The sequence below is a fragment of the Quercus suber genome, unplaced genomic scaffold (genome assembly GCF_002906115.3).
Source record: "Quercus suber isolate HL8 unplaced genomic scaffold, Cork oak 2.0 scaffold_90, whole genome shotgun sequence".
NCBI classification, from domain to species: Eukaryota; Viridiplantae; Streptophyta; class Magnoliopsida; order Fagales; family Fagaceae; genus Quercus; species Quercus suber.
Window position 1 is genome coordinate 685,229 of NW_027069555.1, and position 19,064 is coordinate 704,292.

At 36.9% G+C, this 19,064-nt stretch overlaps 1 protein-coding gene across 1 annotated transcript in view; it reads left to right on the plus strand.

Moving 5' to 3' along the window:
- The first annotated feature begins 16,866 nt into the window (after positions 1-16,866).
- The window catches only part of LOC136067892 (uncharacterized), a 7,713-nt gene continuing 5,515 nt past the window's right edge, over positions 16,867-19,064 (plus strand). The window contains exons 1-3 of the mRNA XM_065774310.1: positions 16,867-16,977; positions 17,449-17,505; positions 17,601-17,679. Coding sequence (XP_065630382.1) covers positions 16,867-16,977; positions 17,449-17,505; positions 17,601-17,679 — 247 coding nt within the window. The remainder of the gene's footprint in view (positions 16,978-17,448; positions 17,506-17,600; positions 17,680-19,064) is intronic.

Sequence of the window (19,064 nt, forward strand, 5' to 3'; positions counted from 1 at the left end):
GAGCCTCGTAGAAAAATGTAAGCTATATTTCCTAAAGGAAAAAAAAATTACAAAAGTTAATTCAACGTAAATCAATTTTATTTATTTATTTTTTGTTGAGGAAAATGTAAATCAATTGATATCATTGAAAAAGAGATAAATTTGATTAAGAAATTACACACACAAAAAAAAAAATCATATATTACAAAAAAAAAACAAAAAAAAAAAAAAACAAAACAAAAACAAAAAACTCACAAAAATAGAACAATAAGCTGTTGAGAATTGATATTAATGCAATAAATAAAAAGTTGATAAGAAAAATTATACTCATACGACACACAGTTTAATCAACAATAATTGGACGACAGGTTTAATTAATAATCATATATAAATTAAAAAATATTTTAAATATTAAATATATATTGTAAAATAAATAAAACAAATGCTATTTTAAATTTAAAAGCAAATGTAAAGTATAAACCACACATTAGGGAATTCATACCTACCAATATGAATTAACTAACCCCATGCCTAACATGTAACACATTCTACACCCACCCCATCAATCATTTAGCCGACTTAGATTTATTATTTATTTCTCTACCGTAATAATTGAAGAAAAGAGAAATAAATAAAGTAGATGACAAAATATGTACTGCATGAAATAAAGTAAAATAACTCATAAAAAAGAAAAAGAAGAAGAAAGATCTCATAATAACAATAACTCTATATAATTATTTTTTTGAAAGTTTAACTAATTCATAAAGAATAGTTTAAATTACATAAAACCTATCTTATGCACAAAACTTAATCAACTTGATACATGCATCAATATGAGAATATTTATTTACGATAAAAAGAAGAAGAAAAAAAAAAAAAACCAAAATACCTACGATAGGTAGAGTAGGTAAAAGAAAGGAATTTAGGATGGTAAATGTGACTGCACCAAAGAAAATAAAAAATATATATATATATAAACTTTAAAGAGTTTCATTGGCTTTTTTTGCCAATTATTATGCTTTTGCAAAAAAAAAAATACTGAAAATTATTCTATTTGTGCAAAAATATTTATTGAGAAGTCTCTATCCAAACTTATTTAATTAAGTAGCGTATTTTTGGAACTCGAGTTTAGCAAACTCAAATTCCAAGTATTATGACAATAAAAGTGTTATATAATAATAAAAAATTTCAAGTATTATTTTAAACTCAAGTTTCAAAAGGTGTTGCATAACTAAATATATTTGGACAAATTTTTTTTGTAAAAACAAAATATTTAGCAAAAAAGTCAAGTTTCATTAGATATAGAATTGTAAATAGTAATGAAGATAGATTTTTAATAAATCTATGAATTATATGAGAAGAAGAGTTATTGATGTTTTGTTAAAAGTGTTTTCTAAAAGTTTTATACATACATATATATATATATATATATATATATCACTCTTTCATTTTTTTTCTTTTTCTTTTTAAGGAATAATATCTCATTAAAAGTTAAATTATATATTCTATTCAACATTTTAACTAGTTCATTTTTATTTTAGGAATAATAAAAAGCTATCCCTTAAAACTTGAAGGACTAAAAAAAAAAAATCAGCCATGGAAATTTTTGCTACTCTCCATTGAAGAAGAACATCTCTCTCATACGGTGGCGTTTGAAGATGATGGTACAAATTGCGGTGTGTACCCACGTTCACATTTAGCCTCGTCTCTCTCCCACTCCATCACCCATTTCACTCTCTTTTTCATGTAGCACTCCCAAATTCGAAACAAAAACGAACAAAACTTGGAAAACACAAGCAGTGAAGCTTGGTGCTATCACTGCTTCTGCTTCTGCTTCCATTTCTAGTTCTGGGTCTTTGAATTCAAAAGCTTGTGAGCAATTGGTGCCAGAAAATGACGCAAAGAAGAAAAGGGTGTTTTTCTTGGATGTTAATCCTCTTTGTTATGTGGGAAGCACACTAGGACACCCTTTCTAAATAACTGTAATATGCTAAGAATTTCGTTAGTTGCCCGGTTAAGAAAGAATATATAATACTAGCATCTCGAGTTTCTAAAACTTGAGATTTAAATAGAACTCGAGTTTTTAAAACTCGTTTTTGGGGTTTTTTCTGGACAAAATTTTCCACGTGGATATCGATTTTTAAAACTCGCTTTCTGAACTTAAGTTTCTAAAACTCATTTTCTATTTAACCTTAAAACACGTTTTTGACCGCTTACTCTTAGACACGTTAAAACACTCCACACTCTCAAAATAGCTCACTCACTCTAAACTTTCAAAATCACTCACTCTCACACTAAACTTTCAAAATCACTCACTCACTCCCAAATCAGCTACCCTGTGCTCTCAGTCTCCATGATCTCTCTTCTACTTTGTTTATTGTCTTCGTTCTTCATCTCACTTTCTTCATTCTTCATCTCCTTGCTAGGTAACAGTTCTTTGTTCCTCTTTTGCTGAATTTATGTTATAGATTTGGGCTTTTTGCATGGTGGGTTACACATTGTTAGAAATCTAAACATTAGAACTTATTTTGATTGAAGGACTTGTTGCTGCTATTGTTTTTGTTTCTGGGTTGTGGATTTACTTGGGTTTTCAGTTGCTTTTGATGCATGCCCATTTGGGTTTTGTTTAAAATTGCTTTATATTTGTAGACATAGATGTCATTGAAATCAGAATTTCGTTTTTTTTTTTTTTTTTTTTGGTGGGATTGAGAATAAATGGATAAAGGAGTTTTGTTTATTTTGTTTGTCATTCAAGAATCAAGATTGTGTTTATGGGCTTTTAATAAATATACAAATTTTAATTTTCTTTAGAGATAAAAAGCTTAATGGGTATTCCTTGCTATGTGTGTTGTTGGATGGCCATATAGGAATAAGAAAAAGGTGAAATAAGAGGATATTCACCATAGTTAGTATGTGAAATTTCCCAATAAAGCATGGCTTATGTTGATTCAAGGAGATGTAAAAACCTATGTGGAGGTAAGTATGATACCAAATCCATATCCTAGTTGGTGGTTAAGGCAATTATTGATGGTATTAGGAACACGGTGACCAAGTGCAGAGCACCCTCCTTCAATTGGGTTCCTAGAGAGATGAATAGAGCTGCCCATGAACTAACTAGGTGGGCAAAAAGCCCAAAACTTGATCCATATATATGCTTCTTCTTTTTTAGTTTGTAGGGAATTTGTTTGTCCTAAAATTATATTGCCACTCCAAAAAGATTAGTTTTGATTCACTCCAGACTATAACAAATTTGCAGTTCCTATCATGTCTAGAATTCCTTAGCAAGACAAAGAATTTGAGTAATGTTGATAATACCAATCGGTCCTGAATTAAGAAGTATAATTGTAGCTAAGGCCATAGAAATAAAAGCTCCATCATGCTAGGAAAACTCTGCATAACTTATTAACAAAGAGTCAAAATTTTAAATGAACATGTACATGAATGAATATATAGGTACATATTGATTCTTTTAGTTGTGATTCATAAAATTTCCAAGTTCATTCACTGACTACATAAAATTTTAACTTTTTGTTAACATTACCAAGTTCATGTAATGTCCATATCCACTCCAAAATATTTTATAATATTTTCAACGATTTGTTTAACTGTCTTTTGATTTATTACCAAGATGTTTCCTTTGACTTGACAATTTCTTTTGAGTTGGGAGGTTGCCTCTAAATCCTTGAAAGTTAGCATGCAATCATATTAGGAAGTTATTTTCATTGAAATTTTCCAAATATGGTGTAAGTTCAATATTGCTTTATAATTTCAGCACATTTATTATGATTCCATCTCACAGTTACTTACTAGAACAATTGCACTAATTAATTGTTTGGAAGATAAGATGTTCTCGGGCTAGAAGTTTAAGCTTGTCAAGTTGGTTTAAATCAGTGAAGAACTTAAACTCTCTTTGTGGATCTTTGTCATGCTTAAATGAATCAGCTAGTGACCCTATTGAATCTATACATGCTTCAATTAGCTTCCTAAATCAACTGATTTTAGATGAATTATATCTATTATTTTCTTTGCCCCTTCCTAACTTGTGATGTAACAATTTGATATAAACACTACATAATATTCCTCTTTTTTTTCTGGATAATTTGATAGCTACAACGGGGGAGGGGGGATTTGAATCCTGGATGTCTCCGCTGGAAACAACAGGACGTCCAACTAGTTGAGCTACAATGCTGTTGGCTACATAATATGATACTAAGCTTGAGTTACTGGGATAAGTTTATCCCATTTACTTTCTAATTGAGCTGCATTCTAAAACTCTTTTTCTTCCAGTTCAATAAGAATACATTGGAGAGGATTTAAGTTTATAACTATGCTTGGCAATTTAGCTAGATAAAAAATTATAAGAAGTCATGTGGTGGGACTTGTTGCAAAACCTATTGTTAGAAAATAGAATAATTAATTTGTTGTTAGTTTATAACTATGCTTCTAACAATAGATGAATTTGTTTTTAGATTAATTAATTTATAGAAACTTGTTGCAAAACCTATTGGTAGAAAATAGAATAATTAATAGATCCTAAACTGTGTTAAGGATGGTTTTTTGTTTTTCAATTTCAGATCTTTTTGGGTTTTAAATAATGCCAATAAGGTGCTCTTTAGTATAGATTTTCCTTGCATGTAGAATAGCAATCCTATGCCCCCACACTATTAATGATCTCACATTAGCACTCTTTGCAGTATGGAGCCTCGGATTGATAAGGAGCCACAGATCTTGTAGCCTGGTCCGCTTGATGGGTCATTGTTGACACGACAAGCACATCATCGATCAGAGGACATTTGGAATGGCGAGGTGAAATATCTAGTTCTAACAACCGCTTTAATTTTTACGTTGTCTTTGACTTTTAGTTAGCAAGTTCTTTCAAATTTGTATTTCTAGATCTAACAACTGCTATAATTTTTATCGATTTTGCAGGACTCAGGCCCACTTACGTGCCATGGTCGCACTAAGGAGATGGCAAACATTCAAATGCGAGATAATCGGGTGATTGACATTATCAAGTTGCTAAGACTTGAAGGATTGTTTAGGGCCCCTTCCAGAAAGATAGATCATTGCCTAATATCGGCCCTAGTTGAGCGATGGCGGCCGAAGACTCATACATTCCATCTTCCACATGGTGAGATGTCAATCACCTTACAAGATGTGGAGATCATTTTTGGACTTCCTATAGATGGTGAGGTCTTGGTTGGGCCGACTACTGTGGTAAATGGAACTTGGACCACTCTTTGTAGGGACTTGCTTGGTTTTACTCCGACGAATGACAACAAAACTTTGGCGGGGCAAAGAATTCTCATCAACCTCCTTTTTGAGGCCATTGTAGCACCACTGCCTCATGACGCAACAAAGATTCAGATACACGAGTATGCCCGATGCTATATTTTAGCACTACTAAGGGATAAGCTTTTCATGGACAAGTTAGGAGATAGGGTGCATCTGATGTTCTTGGAGCAACTGCGGAACCTTCGTGATCCGCCATAGTATAGTTGGGGTAGTAGTTGCCTGGCCTGGTTGTACAAAGAGTTGTGTCGGGCAAGCGAGAAAGGGGCATCGCAGATTCATGGGGCGTGCACCTTGGTCCAGTATTGGGCATGGGCAAGGTTGCCATTCTTGTGCCTAAGGATAGAGCCCCCACCTGGATGTGATTATGGCCCACGACCGTATGCTCCACTTGCATTTAAGTAAGTATTTTTCTGATATTTAGTGTGTTATGCAATGTACTCTTCTTAGTAACTAAGTAGCTACTTATCTTATGTTATTCACTCGTAATTGTAGGTGGGTGCGGGTGCCAAGCCCGAAGAGTAGGCCATCCAGGACGGCCTTGGTCTACTATCGTGAGCAATTACTTACAATGCTGCCGAAGCAGGTAATAATATTCAAAAATTCTGTTTGGTTATGTTAATTTTCCTTAAGAATATGATTGCTTCATCCTTTAACATATCTTCCGTTTTAATTTTTGTTTTTCCCTGTATCTATGTATTCTCCCCTGTTTCACATTTTAAGATGCTATGATAATTGTTTTTTGTTTCTATTGTAGATTGAGTGGCAGCTATACGAGGCACACTTCATCCACCTTCCTGACTTCTGTGTTGCAAGGAGGGGTACATAGACAGCAAGGGTGCCGCTTGTGTGTTTTTGCATAGTGGAGATACACCACCCGAACCATGTTCTTCGACAGTTTGGGTTGGAGCAGGAGCGGCCTGACCATGTTCTGTACGATGATAGGCTGCATAGAATAGACTTGCATGGGAAGGTGGAAAAGAATTGGAGGGAGGAGCATGGACCGTATATCATTACATGGAATAGCAGAGAACAACAGCTTTGCCATGCACCTCCTCAGATTGGTGAGATGGCCCGCAATCATGACTATTACCAATGGTACTATTCGGTCACTCGAAAGTATGTCGACCGCAACAGCGCTAAATTAGATATGATGGTAATGTGTTCAAATTATATTTTATTGCCTGCTTTGTTTTTTCTTTAGTACATGTACGAACGTAGAATCAATTGATTTATTTTTTCAACAAATTTGGTTTGATCTGACTGACATCCAATTATTAAGAGTTTTTGTTGCATATAGTATCATAATAAAACTTTCAGTTCATAGTTTAGATGAGTATTTAAGAAGATTAATAAGTACTATATTATCCATTCTATAATTGTTACATAAATGTGGAAAATTCTGATTGTACTGGTTCTTTCTTTGTTTCAGATTGAAAGTCATTTAGCGCTGTTAAGTTCTAAAGACTTAGAATTTGATGTATTTAGAACTCTAATGTGTAATGTTGTCAAACCATGATCAAAACAATATGTTTAGTCTTGTTTAGGCTTGCTCAAAGTTATATATTTTATGTAAAGTTGGAATCGAGAGGCTACAGATGCATTGGTGCATTTCGGCCTGGCTCGATCGATCGAAAATTAGACTCGATCGATCGAATCTCGGGTAGAATATTTTTTCTGCAGAATTTCCAACTCAGCCCAAGCCCATTAAGGATTAGGGTTTCAGATCTAATTCTCCTAGTATATAAAGAAAACCCTAGCCACGTTTTGGAGTACAACTCTGGAAGCTCTAGTTGCTCTGGTTGTATTGTTGCTCATACTTTGCGGTTTATGTGAATCTCTTGTGAAATCATTGAGGAGTTTTCCTTCAGATAAACTTAGGGTTTTTAAGGTAGAGATTACTTTAACATCTTGATGATTAACTCAGTTGCTACCATTGGAGGTTAAAGAATAACAAGCGTGGGTGCTTGTATCTTGTGGAGAATCTAAGAAAGAAGGAGTCCATGGATTCGAAGTTTGCACGTGGTCGTGTCAGTAAGTTCTACTGGTGGGTAGCTTTAGGAAGTTAAGCGGGAAGCTTGTAAGTCCTTTTGTTTGTACTTCGATTCTTTCAAGATAGTGGATTCAGGTTTACCTTGAGGATAGCTAGGTCAAATCCTCCCCAGGTTTTTACCGTGTGGTTTCCTGGGTCATTATATCATTGTGTTATTTATATTTCTGTTGCTATATATTCTTAATATGATTGTTTGATTGTGATAACCTAGATTGGCATAATTTGACTAAGTTAATCACTTGGCTAATTAACTAGATTAATCCATTTGTTGTGTTTTAAAGGGTCTAAAAGCTATCAAGCGCTGTTGAATTAGCTTCCTGTAGGCAACCGAGAACACAACCATGTCTGATGCATCCTATATAATGTGGCTGGGCTTGGTGGTGATGCTGCAACCACTGGCCAAGCAAACAACCATACTGCGACTGAATCAGCAGCTACTGCAACCCCAAGCATAAGTGCAGCACCCGTAACTACATCAACCTATGGTCGGCATGATATTACAAACCCAAGCACAAGCGCAGCTAGGGGCCGTGGTCGACTTGCTATAACAAGCCCAAGCACAAGCACAGCTAGGGGCTGTGGTTGGCCTGCTACAACAAGCCCAAGCACAAGTGCAGCTACGGGCTGTGGTCAACATGCAACAACCCCTTGGGTTGTAAGTACTCCTGAGATACTTGCACCCATCCTGCATGCATCTCCCTAGCTCGAGGTCCCTCCACCCATCCCAGATGCATCTCCTCAATTCGAGGTCCCTCCACCCATTGTAGATGTATCTCCCCAGCCTGAGGTCCTTTCACCCATCCCAAATGCATCTCCTCAGTCTGAGGTCCCTCCACCCATGGTAGATGCATCTCCTCAGCCTGAGGTCCCTTCACCTACCCCCTTCACAACCCAGTTTTGATCTCGGTATTCTTTCTCAGTTGACCCCTCCGTTGCACCTTGAGACACCCTCATACCCACCCATCAGCTCTAGTGCACCCACTTTGCCCATAGACCCACCCTGTATTGAACCCATGACAATGATCCCCACTCCTGGCCTCTATACAGAGCATCATTACCTACCTACCTCATCCTCATCCGACCCTTTAAGACCTCCAGTTGGGACTGACACTCCATAGCTAGATACTGTGTACCGGATGAGCATCCCCCTCGTCAGCCCTCATCCCCACAAGATAGACCACAACGTGCTAGAAAAGTACCCACTTGTGGGACAGGTGGACACAAAATAAGACACAAACGCAGCTCCATGGTATGATAACATTAATTTCCCTATATATGCCTATTTTGCAATTCACTTAATTCTTTACAATTACACTTGTAAGGTTGAAATTTATCAACCATCTTGTTGGCTATATTCCGTGCCAATTTGCTTGTAATTTAGCACTTAGTAACCCTGTATTTAGGTGGGATTATTGTAAGGGTAGTGTGCGAGAAGATGTGAAGAAAAGCTCAAGTATGTGTAAAGAAGTAGAGCTTCGCGGCTAGGACTCGCGAGTGGCTCGCAGCTTGGTCTCGCGAGTGGCTTGCGGCTACAAGCCGCCAAATGCAGGCATGTGAGATGCACACAGGGAGGCTGAAGGGTCATGCCAGCTGTCGCACTACAGGACAAAAGTCCCAGGTTGGCCAGGCCGTTACGTTGTGACTTGAACTTGTGACTTGGACAAGCTGCGAGACCAAACCACCAATTTACCCTGTTTGGCAAAAACTGTCTCTTCATATTCCTTTCTCACCCTAATATATAGACCTTTATACCCACGATTTTAAGAGAGCTTCCAGAGAGAATTTTTGTGAAAGAAACCCTAGAGAAAAACAGGATTGCCTCATCCCCAATCTTTACCTTAGAGACTATAAATTTCTCTACTCTTTTCCTCTCCATTGTCACATCCTTATCTCACCACACCCACATCTGTGAGAAGGTTCATTTGGTGCTAAGGGAAGCAGTTTGGAAGGAACCAATATACATTGGTTGATGCTATGGTATAGTAGCAGAATCCGAGAAGCTAAAGAAGAAACAGGTTCGGTGTAACCTCATTGGAGCAAGAAGATTGGAGGGCTTAGGTATTTGGGTAGATTAGGCCTAGAGGGTCTTTTGTTGTTCATGTATCCCAATTATATTCTTTAGTGGATTATTTACCGCTTAGAATGCGGCGGAGAGGTTTTACGCCGAGGGCTTTGGTTTCCTCTTCGATAACACATCGCGTGTTGTCTGTGTGTTTGCATCTTCCTTCCTTTATCTTTGTCTTATATTTACTGCTGTAGATATGTTTATATTTGGCTTAGATTAGTTATCAATTCTGTGATTGGCTTATGTTCATGTTCCGCACATTAATTGTTTGATTATAAGTTTGAATTGATATTTTATAATTTGGGGTCCAAACGTTCAAGGGTGTTTTATACACATTTTGAACTTTCAATTGGTATCAAAGCGGGTACACTTGTTATGGTTTAAATACCTGAGTGTGATCCTTGACCCATTTTTGAGATGGATAGGTCTCAATCTCTCAATGTTCCACCATTTTTTTATGGTAATAATTATGCCTTCAGGAAAGTAAGAATGAGGGCATTTCTATACTCTATTGATGACACCGTGTGGGATGCGGTTGAAATAGGTTGGACCAGACCAGAGGCTAAAAAATCCACCTGGGATAAGGCAACTCTTGCGGCAGACAATGCTAACAGTAAAGTTTTAAATGCTATTTTTTGTGGTGTGTCTCCTGATGAATTTCAGAGGATTTCTCATATGACCGTAGCCAAAGAAGCTTGGGAGATTTTGGGGACTATATATGAAAGTACTAAGAAGGTGAAGGACACAAAACTTCAAATGCTTACCACTAAGTTTGAAGAGCTCAAGATGGGTGAAGATGAATCGTTTGATTCATTCTATGGGAAGCTTAACGAAATTGTCATTGCTAAGCTCAATTTTGGTGAGAAGATTGAAGATACTAAGGTGGTGAGAAAAATCTTGAGGTCCTTACTTGAAAGCTTTAAAGCAAAAGTCACAGCCATAGAAGAGAGTAAAGACCTAGATGAGATCAAAATTCAGGAGCTGATGGGTCTCTCCAAACATATGAGCTTGGACTGCCTTCCCACAAGATGAGTAAATCGCTTGCTCTTAAAACCATCATTGAAAGAATGGATAATCCTTCCGAAGAAGATGGAATGGAGAAGGAAGTAGCATATCTTGCAAAAAACTTCCGCAAATTTCTGAAGATGAAGAACAGTAGGAAACCATTCAACAGAGGAAAATTTTCATCTTCAAGAGGTGATAAGAAAGAGTTTACGAGGAAAGAAGGGAAGGATTCTCAACCTTCTTCAGACATTGTGTGCTATGAATGCAATGACCATGGACATCTAAAGAAGGAGTGTCCAAATTTTCTGAGGGGAAAAGGCAAGGCTTATACCATGACGCTCAGTGATTCAGAATCTTCTGACTTTGACTCGGAAGAGAGTTGTGACGGAGAGGGAAACTACTCCACCTTCATGACCATTACTCATGTGGAGTCATCGGATGATTTGGGTGCACTTGTGAAGGAGCTTGGTGAGCATTCTGGTTCAAAGTCTATTGGGATTGTGGAAGAATTAGATGCTGAAGAGGAAGAAAATAGAGCTAATCTTCAAGAAAATTACTCCTTATTACTTGAGAAATCAGGTGAGTATACTAAGGTAGCAAAGGCGGCTATGAAGAAGATGAAAAGAGCCGAGGAAGACTACAAAAGTCTGCTAGTAAGATACAATGAGGCAAAGTATGAGATTGAAGCACTTAATGGTGAGCTATCAGAAGCTTACACAAAAGTGAGGTTTCTTGAGCAAGAGGTAGTGCAAGCTCATGCCAAGGTAGATAGAGTCTCTTCCAGGAAACTGAACGATGTTATTTCATCTCAGAAACATGCCTCAGACAAGTTCGATTTAGGATACACCGGAGGAAGTAGCTCGTCAGCCAAGGTCACCAAAGAAGTGAAGTTTGTGACGACTAAGGAGACAACTGTGGATAGGTCCAGTCCTAAGAAAATTAAGGCTGAGAAGAAGAAGAATGTGGCTGATCAACGAGTGATAAATAAGTCCCGTAGTCAATCAGAATCCAGATATGGAGCTAGAGGGAGATCAATTCCAAGATCACAATAGGGTCTGAGAACGGAATATGTTTGTCACTTTGCAGATTGCAAGGACATTCCAGACCCAATTGTCAAAAGCTGAATGCAGACAACAATGCAAGTGCACCTCGGTTACGAGGAAGAAGAAATGACATGAGGTCTTGGGGTGGTAAGCAACCAAGAAGTCAAAACCGTGATCCAGGAATGATGGACGTGATGAAGATGATCGGTGTCTTCACCAATTGCCTGGAAAGCTTCACACGAAGGTTTGACAGTCCCAATTCTTGTACCCGATCCGTCAAGGATATCACCCCAAATGCACGTGACGTATGGATGACGAAGGGTACTTATGCATAAGCATTACAACATGTCCATGCATCAATACTTCCCATGTTTGTGATTATGCTTGGTTGTGTGCTTCTTGCTAGCTTTTAGCTTGTTATTTTGTGTGTGTTTTTGTCTTTGGTTCAAATGTTTTTACATTTTTGTTATGCTTTTGATCAATTTTTTAATGCTTTTATGTCAAAAATCTAAAAAAACATAAAAAGTAGAAAATCCAAAAAGTTTGATCAGCTTTGTTGAGTTTTGTCTCAAACCATGTTTTTCCTTGTACCTTTGTACTAATGGCTTTGTGCATTTAACGAGCGTAGCTTGTCTCTTTTGCACTCATATCATTGTGGAAGAAATTTTGAAATCTATGTGACTATTGTAAATAGATCTTCAACCTTGTCATGAATTATTAGTGAATGGTTTTGTTGATCTTGAGACATGCATAGACTCATGCCTATATATCTTCCCACTTTTTATTTTTATACTTAAAAGAGCTCTCTAATTGTAAATCTCCAAATGAAAAGAGATATAGAGTTGCAAAAGCCCGTCGCACATACTAGTATTCAACTAGGAAAAAAGGAAAGCGACCAATATAAAATGTTTGATGCCCAAAGGCTATCTCATCAATTGAAATATCAAAAATTTCAGGCATCTATCTCAAAATGAGATTTTCTTTGCTCAAAAATGTAAATGATATGTGAATATGGAGCCAAATGAAAAGTTTCAAAGAATTGTTATTAAGTGCTTATGGGATGTCATATATGCATGTTTCTATAATTGAGATAGGTCACATTATCTAGTGTTAGTTATGTATGCCTTGATTGAATTGATCATTGAAGCTTCACATTAGACTAAGGACTATCCCATTTTTGATATCCACACACAACACACAAGTCTATGTTCAATGAATGTCATATTCATTTATGTGATTGTACCTGATTAAATGTGTTTTCACATACTCAATCTTTGTTGATCAAACACAAAAAAAATTTTGAGTGTTTTAGTTTGTTTTTGGAAAGTGCTTTTGTTTTTACAAAAATGTCAAAAACTTCAAAAACAGTGTTGCCTTGTTTTGGCAGCTAAATCGCGGGTTAGCCAAGTCGCAAGCCCCTGTCACGAGCTCACTCAAAGATTTTTCGCGGCTTACTGGCGAGTTAATGACCTAGGTGCGAAAAATACTTAGAAAAATTTTCCAAATTTGGGTTTTTGCAATTTTTGCGACTCTGTTTGGCAACTTGTTCGCGGGCAGAGGGTCCAATCGCGAGGTTACTCAGAGATTTTCGCGGCTTAGCTTGCGACTCCCTCGTGGATAGACCTTCCAGTCGCGAAAAACACTTAGAAGATTTTTTTTGAATCTTTACTTCACAGTGTTTCGCGGCTTACCCTGGCAACTTACTGGCGACTTGTTCCAATAGCGAAAAATGCGTGTTGTGCGTTTTAAAGTCAGTTTTCAAAAACTTTTCATTTTTTCCCTTGTACTTTGTGACTGTTCATTGTCTTCTCCATTTCTCTCTCTCAAACTCGCCGTGCCCATTTTTGAAGATCCTTTATTTCTTCATTTTTTTCTTCTCAAATCTTCAAGAAAAAGGTATGGGTCTTCTGTCTCTCACTTCAAATTTCATGTTTTTAGTGTTAATTTCTTTAAATTTGTGAGTTATTCTGCTGGTTTGAGATTTAGGGGTTCGAACATGTTTTAGCTTAAAAATGCTGGGTTTGATTGTTTGGCTTGTGTACTCTTGTTGCTAAATAGTTTTAGTTTCATGAGTCTCCTTTGAGATAGTTTTTGCTCTGTGCTCTGATATTTAATTATTTATATCTATTGGGTATATGATATTTGGGTTTTCTGTGAGTTTCTCTATATGAGGAATTTGGGTTTTCAAATTTTTATCTATGTGGTATACATTGATGTGACTGTGTGTTACAATATCATGTGTATGGCTCTGCTTTGTTTTTTTTTTTTTTTTTTTTTTTTGCTTGCACAGTTCATATCCATTAAGTTATGTCTCATTGACATATACTCTGTGTCAGAATGTGGTTTACACTACACATGTTTAGCTGTTTGTGGCTTGTTTTAAATATACTTCTATACAGACTAATCTTGCTTGGGAAACTAGAACTTTATTTTTGATCTTTGGGTTATTTTGACACTCTGTTCTCTATATGTTAGTCACTTGTTACTAATTTGTGTATATTTCCACATATTGTGTTGTGCTTCTGTTGTGGCCTCTTCTGGGTGTTTACAGATGGCTTCCACATCTTCAAAAAAGAAGACTCCTGCTAAGAAGGCCGATAAAAGGATGAAAATAGACAACAACTTGTATAGGTCTGTCAAGCATTTTGAGAGATACAGAGATTCCTTCATGAAGGAACCATTATCTAGGAGAGATTTGTGGATTTACATGACCTAAAGGATACTTTTATTCCAGAGTGCTTTGAGGGAAAAGGTTGGGATAAACTGCTGGGTCACCTACCTTTAGTGTGTGAGCCTTTAAAAAGGGAATTCTATGCAAATGTGAACATAAGGGATGAAGAGATGAACTGCTGGGTTAGAGGACATGAGTTTATCTTAGACGCACATGACATTGATGAGGTACTTGGTCTTGAAGGTTTAGAGGAGTATGAGTTCATCAATTACAAAGACAGGATGATGTCCCTAGAGAGTGTCCAGGCTTAGATTGGTGGTGTTAAAAAAGGGAGATGTCTTAACACTAATGCCTTCCCTGCTAACATGAGGTGTTTGACCACTATTATGATGTACAATCTGTATCCTATCAAAAAGATAACCACTCTTACTAATTCCAAAGCTATATTCCTTATGGAGCTCAAGGAGAAAGACATCATTGACATCAGCTCACACATATTTGACACTATTATGGAAGAGACTAGAACCACTGCTAGGCCCAAGTTGGTCTTTCCTAGCCTCCTCACGAGGATCTTCCGAGCAAAGAAGCAAAACCAAGAAGCAGAACCAAGAAGTACTGAAGCTGAGACTGCAGGACAGACTTCCACACCAAGAAGCAAAACCAAGAGAAGCAGGACTTCCACTTCATCAGCTGCACCTCCTGATGCATTTTAGATCATCCTAGAGAGACTTGATGGACTCAGAGAGGTTCAAGATTAGCATACTAAAAGGATGACGGCAATGCAAGATCAGCTTGATGTTCTTTTAGCAAAGTTTGACAGCATCTACACCAACAAGGAGCAATGACCCTTTGGCCATTCCGGTCAAAAAGGGGGAGAATTTTTGGGGCAGCTCTTGAGGGGGAGTGCTTATTTGAGGGGGAGTTTCATAACCCCTAATTGTTTTTGGTTATAGTTTTGTTACCTTGGGCTGATTAACTGTTGCTTTTATTGGTTTAATCTCATAACTCTTGAATGTTTGACTTAAGTTTTATATTGATGATATTACTCAGTTTTTTTTTTTTTAGCATTTTTTATGTGTTTTGTACCCATGTTGCTTATGCATTCTTGTAGGCCTTTGTGGTTTGTGCCATGCTTTGTGTAGCCTTTGCGCTTTGTTAGATCAGTACTTCTAACCTAATGCAATGCATTCTTTGTGAAGTACTGTCACTCTTGTGTCCGTGTAGGATTTTTAGTAGATGCACATACTTCATGTATTGTGCATTGGTTGAGTGTTGGTCATTCAAGTGATTTGCCTTGTATTTGTCATCTTGAATGTCCGGATGTTCATTCCAAGGGTAAATGAGCATTGTGATCACTTGGTTATAGTGATTGCATGTTTTGTTCTTGCCATAATTTATTGCTTTACTCCATTGTGCATGATCGCATTGTGCTTGCTCCATATGCATTACAAGTTTCTGTATACAATGAACTTATTGTGTTGTTGTGTTTTAGGAGATACTTGTTCTTATGGTTCAAAAGCTTCATAGATTCTAGAGTTAGGTGTAAGTGAGTTTTCCAATTATTCCCAACTCACACGTTAAGTCTAGAGTTTGTTTTAGGGTTTTGTCACGGAATAGTCAAATGGGGAGATTGTAAGGTTGAAATTTATCAACCATCTTGTTGGCTTTATTCCGTGCCAATTTGCTTGTAATTTAGCACTTAGTAACCCTATATTTAGGTGGGATTATTGTAAGGGTAGTGTGTGAGAAGATGTGAAGAAAAGCTTAAGTATGTGCAAAGAAGCAGAGCTTCGCAGCTAGGACTCGCAGGTGGCTCGCAGCTACAAGCCGCCAAATGCAGGCACGTGAGATGCACACAGGGAAGCTGAAAGGTCGCACCAGCTGTTGCACTATAGGACAAAAGTCCCACGCTGGCCAGGCCATTACGTTGCGACTTGAACTTGCGACTTGGACAAGCTGCGAGACCAAGCCACCAATTTACCCTGTTTGGCAAAAACTGTCTCTTCGTATTCCTTTCTCACCCTACTATATATAGACCCTTACACCCATGATTTTAAGAGAGCTTCTAGAGAGAATTTTTGTGAGAGAAACCCTAGAGAAAAACAAGATAGCCTCATCCCCAATCTTTACCTTAGAGACTCTACAAATTCCTCTACTCTGTTCCTCTCCATGGTCACATCCTTGAGAGGCCATTGACCAAATCCTTATCTCACCACACCCACGTCTGTGAGAAGGTTCATTTGGTGCTAAGGGAAGCAGTTTGGAAGGAACTAATATACATTGGTTGATACTATGGTATAGTAGCAGAATCCGGGAAGCTAAAGAAGAAATAGGTTCGGCGTAACCTCGTTGGAGTAAGAAACTTGGAAGGCTTAGGTACTTGGGTAGATTAGGCTTGGAGGGTCTTCTGCTATTCATGTATCCCAACTATATTCTTTAGTGGATTACTTACCGCTTGGAGGGCGGCGGAGAGGTTTTACGTCGAAAGCTTTGGTTTCCTCTTCGATAACACATCGCGTGTTGTCCGTGTGTTTGCATCTTCCTTCCTTTATCTTTACCTTATATTTACTGCTGTGGATGTGTTTATATTTGGCTTAGAGTAGTTATCAATTCTGTGATTGGCTTATGTTCATGTTCCGCACATTAATTGTTTGATTATAAGTTTGAATTGATATTTTATAATTTGGGGTCCAAATGTTCAAGGGTGTTTTATACATATTTTGAACTTTCAACACCGAATATTGATTGTATGCATCTAATGTCTTTGCAGCACAATGATGAGCCTAAGAATGATGCCCTGCAGCCCTCTCCCCTGCCCAAACATTACACGAGGGTTAAAAAACGCAAATTGGTGAACCTTGAAAAAGAGGTTTGTTAAAGATGCATGCAGCAAATTACTTTGTGTTATGGATGGTGCATGTGAGATATATGTCATGGTAAATTCTCAAATGTCATAGTTTTTGTGTGTTGAATTCAATTGGTTTTTGAGAAATATGATGGATTTTGAGTTTTGAAAATTTATCTTTTTTGTAGTTTTATTAACTATGTGTGTAGTTTGGGTTTATGGATTTCAAAATCTAAGTTATATCATACTTTTAAACCCATATAATGTGATTGAAGTTGCAATATTTTGACTTTTTTTTGTTGTTGTTGCTCTTGAAACCAAATCTTTGGTCTATCGTATATATTTTCCATGTTAATTCTAGCTTTCGTGGTTCTTTTGAGATATATTTAGACAAGGTAATTGATCCTCTATCTTTAGTCAATATATGTCATGTTGGTGATACTCTTTAGTTACCAAAATTGTCCCCAACACCTAAAGTTTTTTCACATTTTGTAGTATGCAAAACGAAATTCTAGAATTGGATTCCCTGGTGCCCTTGAACTCATTACTCAGGTATGTGGGGGCTGGGGCTGAGTCATAGATGCCATGATGCACTTACCTTCCTGCTCCATCTAGTGATAAAATAACACACTGGTTTTGTATGGCAGTGTAAAAACAAAGGCCTTATAGTTGCTGTTGCATCTACTGCTGCTCGTATCAAGGTTGATGCAAATCTTGCTGCTACTGGTTGACCTTTGCCAATGTAAGACACTAATCATGTGCTATGCTTCTCAATTTTATGTGATAGCATTACATATTTTAGTCTCCAATTTATACTTCTTTTAATTATTCATATATTGCAGCAATCATCACTGAACACATGTTATGTGAGTTGCATCACCATCTCTTTTTAATGTTTTAAACTTCGAACTTGACTAAAACTCCAATAAAATTGAAGAGCCTAAGTCTTAAAGAATGCTGAAGCTAAACTAGTGCCATGCTTTAATAACAACAAAGTCCAAAGATCAGTTTTCTTGCTAAATGCAACCTTTTACACCAATCCATTGGTTTTGTAGATTTTGATTTATTGGTTTAATAAGATGATGATGCAAAAGCTTTTGTTTAGTAGTTACACTGCTGCTCTCCTAGCAATTTTCTCTTGGGTAATACTAGCATATAGTTTCTGTCTTACAAGGTCTCATGAAGGCATGCCATTGCAGATGGGAAGACGCAGGGAAAGAGCAATGCTTCTAGAATGGTGGGTAAACATGGAGAGCAGTTTTGGGGAGCTTGGTGATATTAGTTTAGTCCAGGCTAAGCTACCAAAGAAGTAGAAAAAGAGGAGGCAGATGGTGTATGACGATGGTCCGGCTGGGTATGTTAATTAACTTATAAAAGTCTTATTAAGATTTGATATAATTGTGTTCCTTACATTCATTAGGCTTTTCCTTATTTGCCAGTACTAACAAGTTTAAATTGGGAGGTATGAGGAATACATCGATTATATGTTCCCTGAGGAAACTCAGACGACTAATCTTCAAATCTTGGAAGCTACCTATAAGTGGAAGAAGCAAAAGATTTCTGATGAAGACTAGCATGGTTACCTGTTTTTGTAGAATTTTAGCTTTTGGTGTAAATACACAATTATTAATATTATTATTATTTTTTTTATGTTAATTGGGTGAAAATGAAGTAGTTTAGCTGCTAATCATATTTTTTTGCTAATCATATTTTGTATAAAATATTACTTGAATCAACCCCCCCCCCCCCCTCCCCTGCGTGTGCTTGCACACATTTATTTAGGTTTTTGTATGTTTGTAAATAAGCACCATGTAATCCTAAAAATAAAATAAAATAAAATAAAAATAAAATAAAAATTAAAATTAAAAAAAAAAAAAACCAGCACCATGTAGAGCAGAGTAAAAATGAGCATTGAATAATACTTTTAATTCAAGTATGTGGGGTCAATAGGTTGTTTGTGTAATGTTTGTTCTTGCGCATTGGACAAATTTGGGGTTACAATTTTATTGAATTAAGGATTGTGGTACCTAGAGAATGATAAAGAAACTAAAACTGATTCATCTGCTTCTTTGTTTGCTCCATCTGTTGGCTGAGCCTCTAATGCGTGGCTG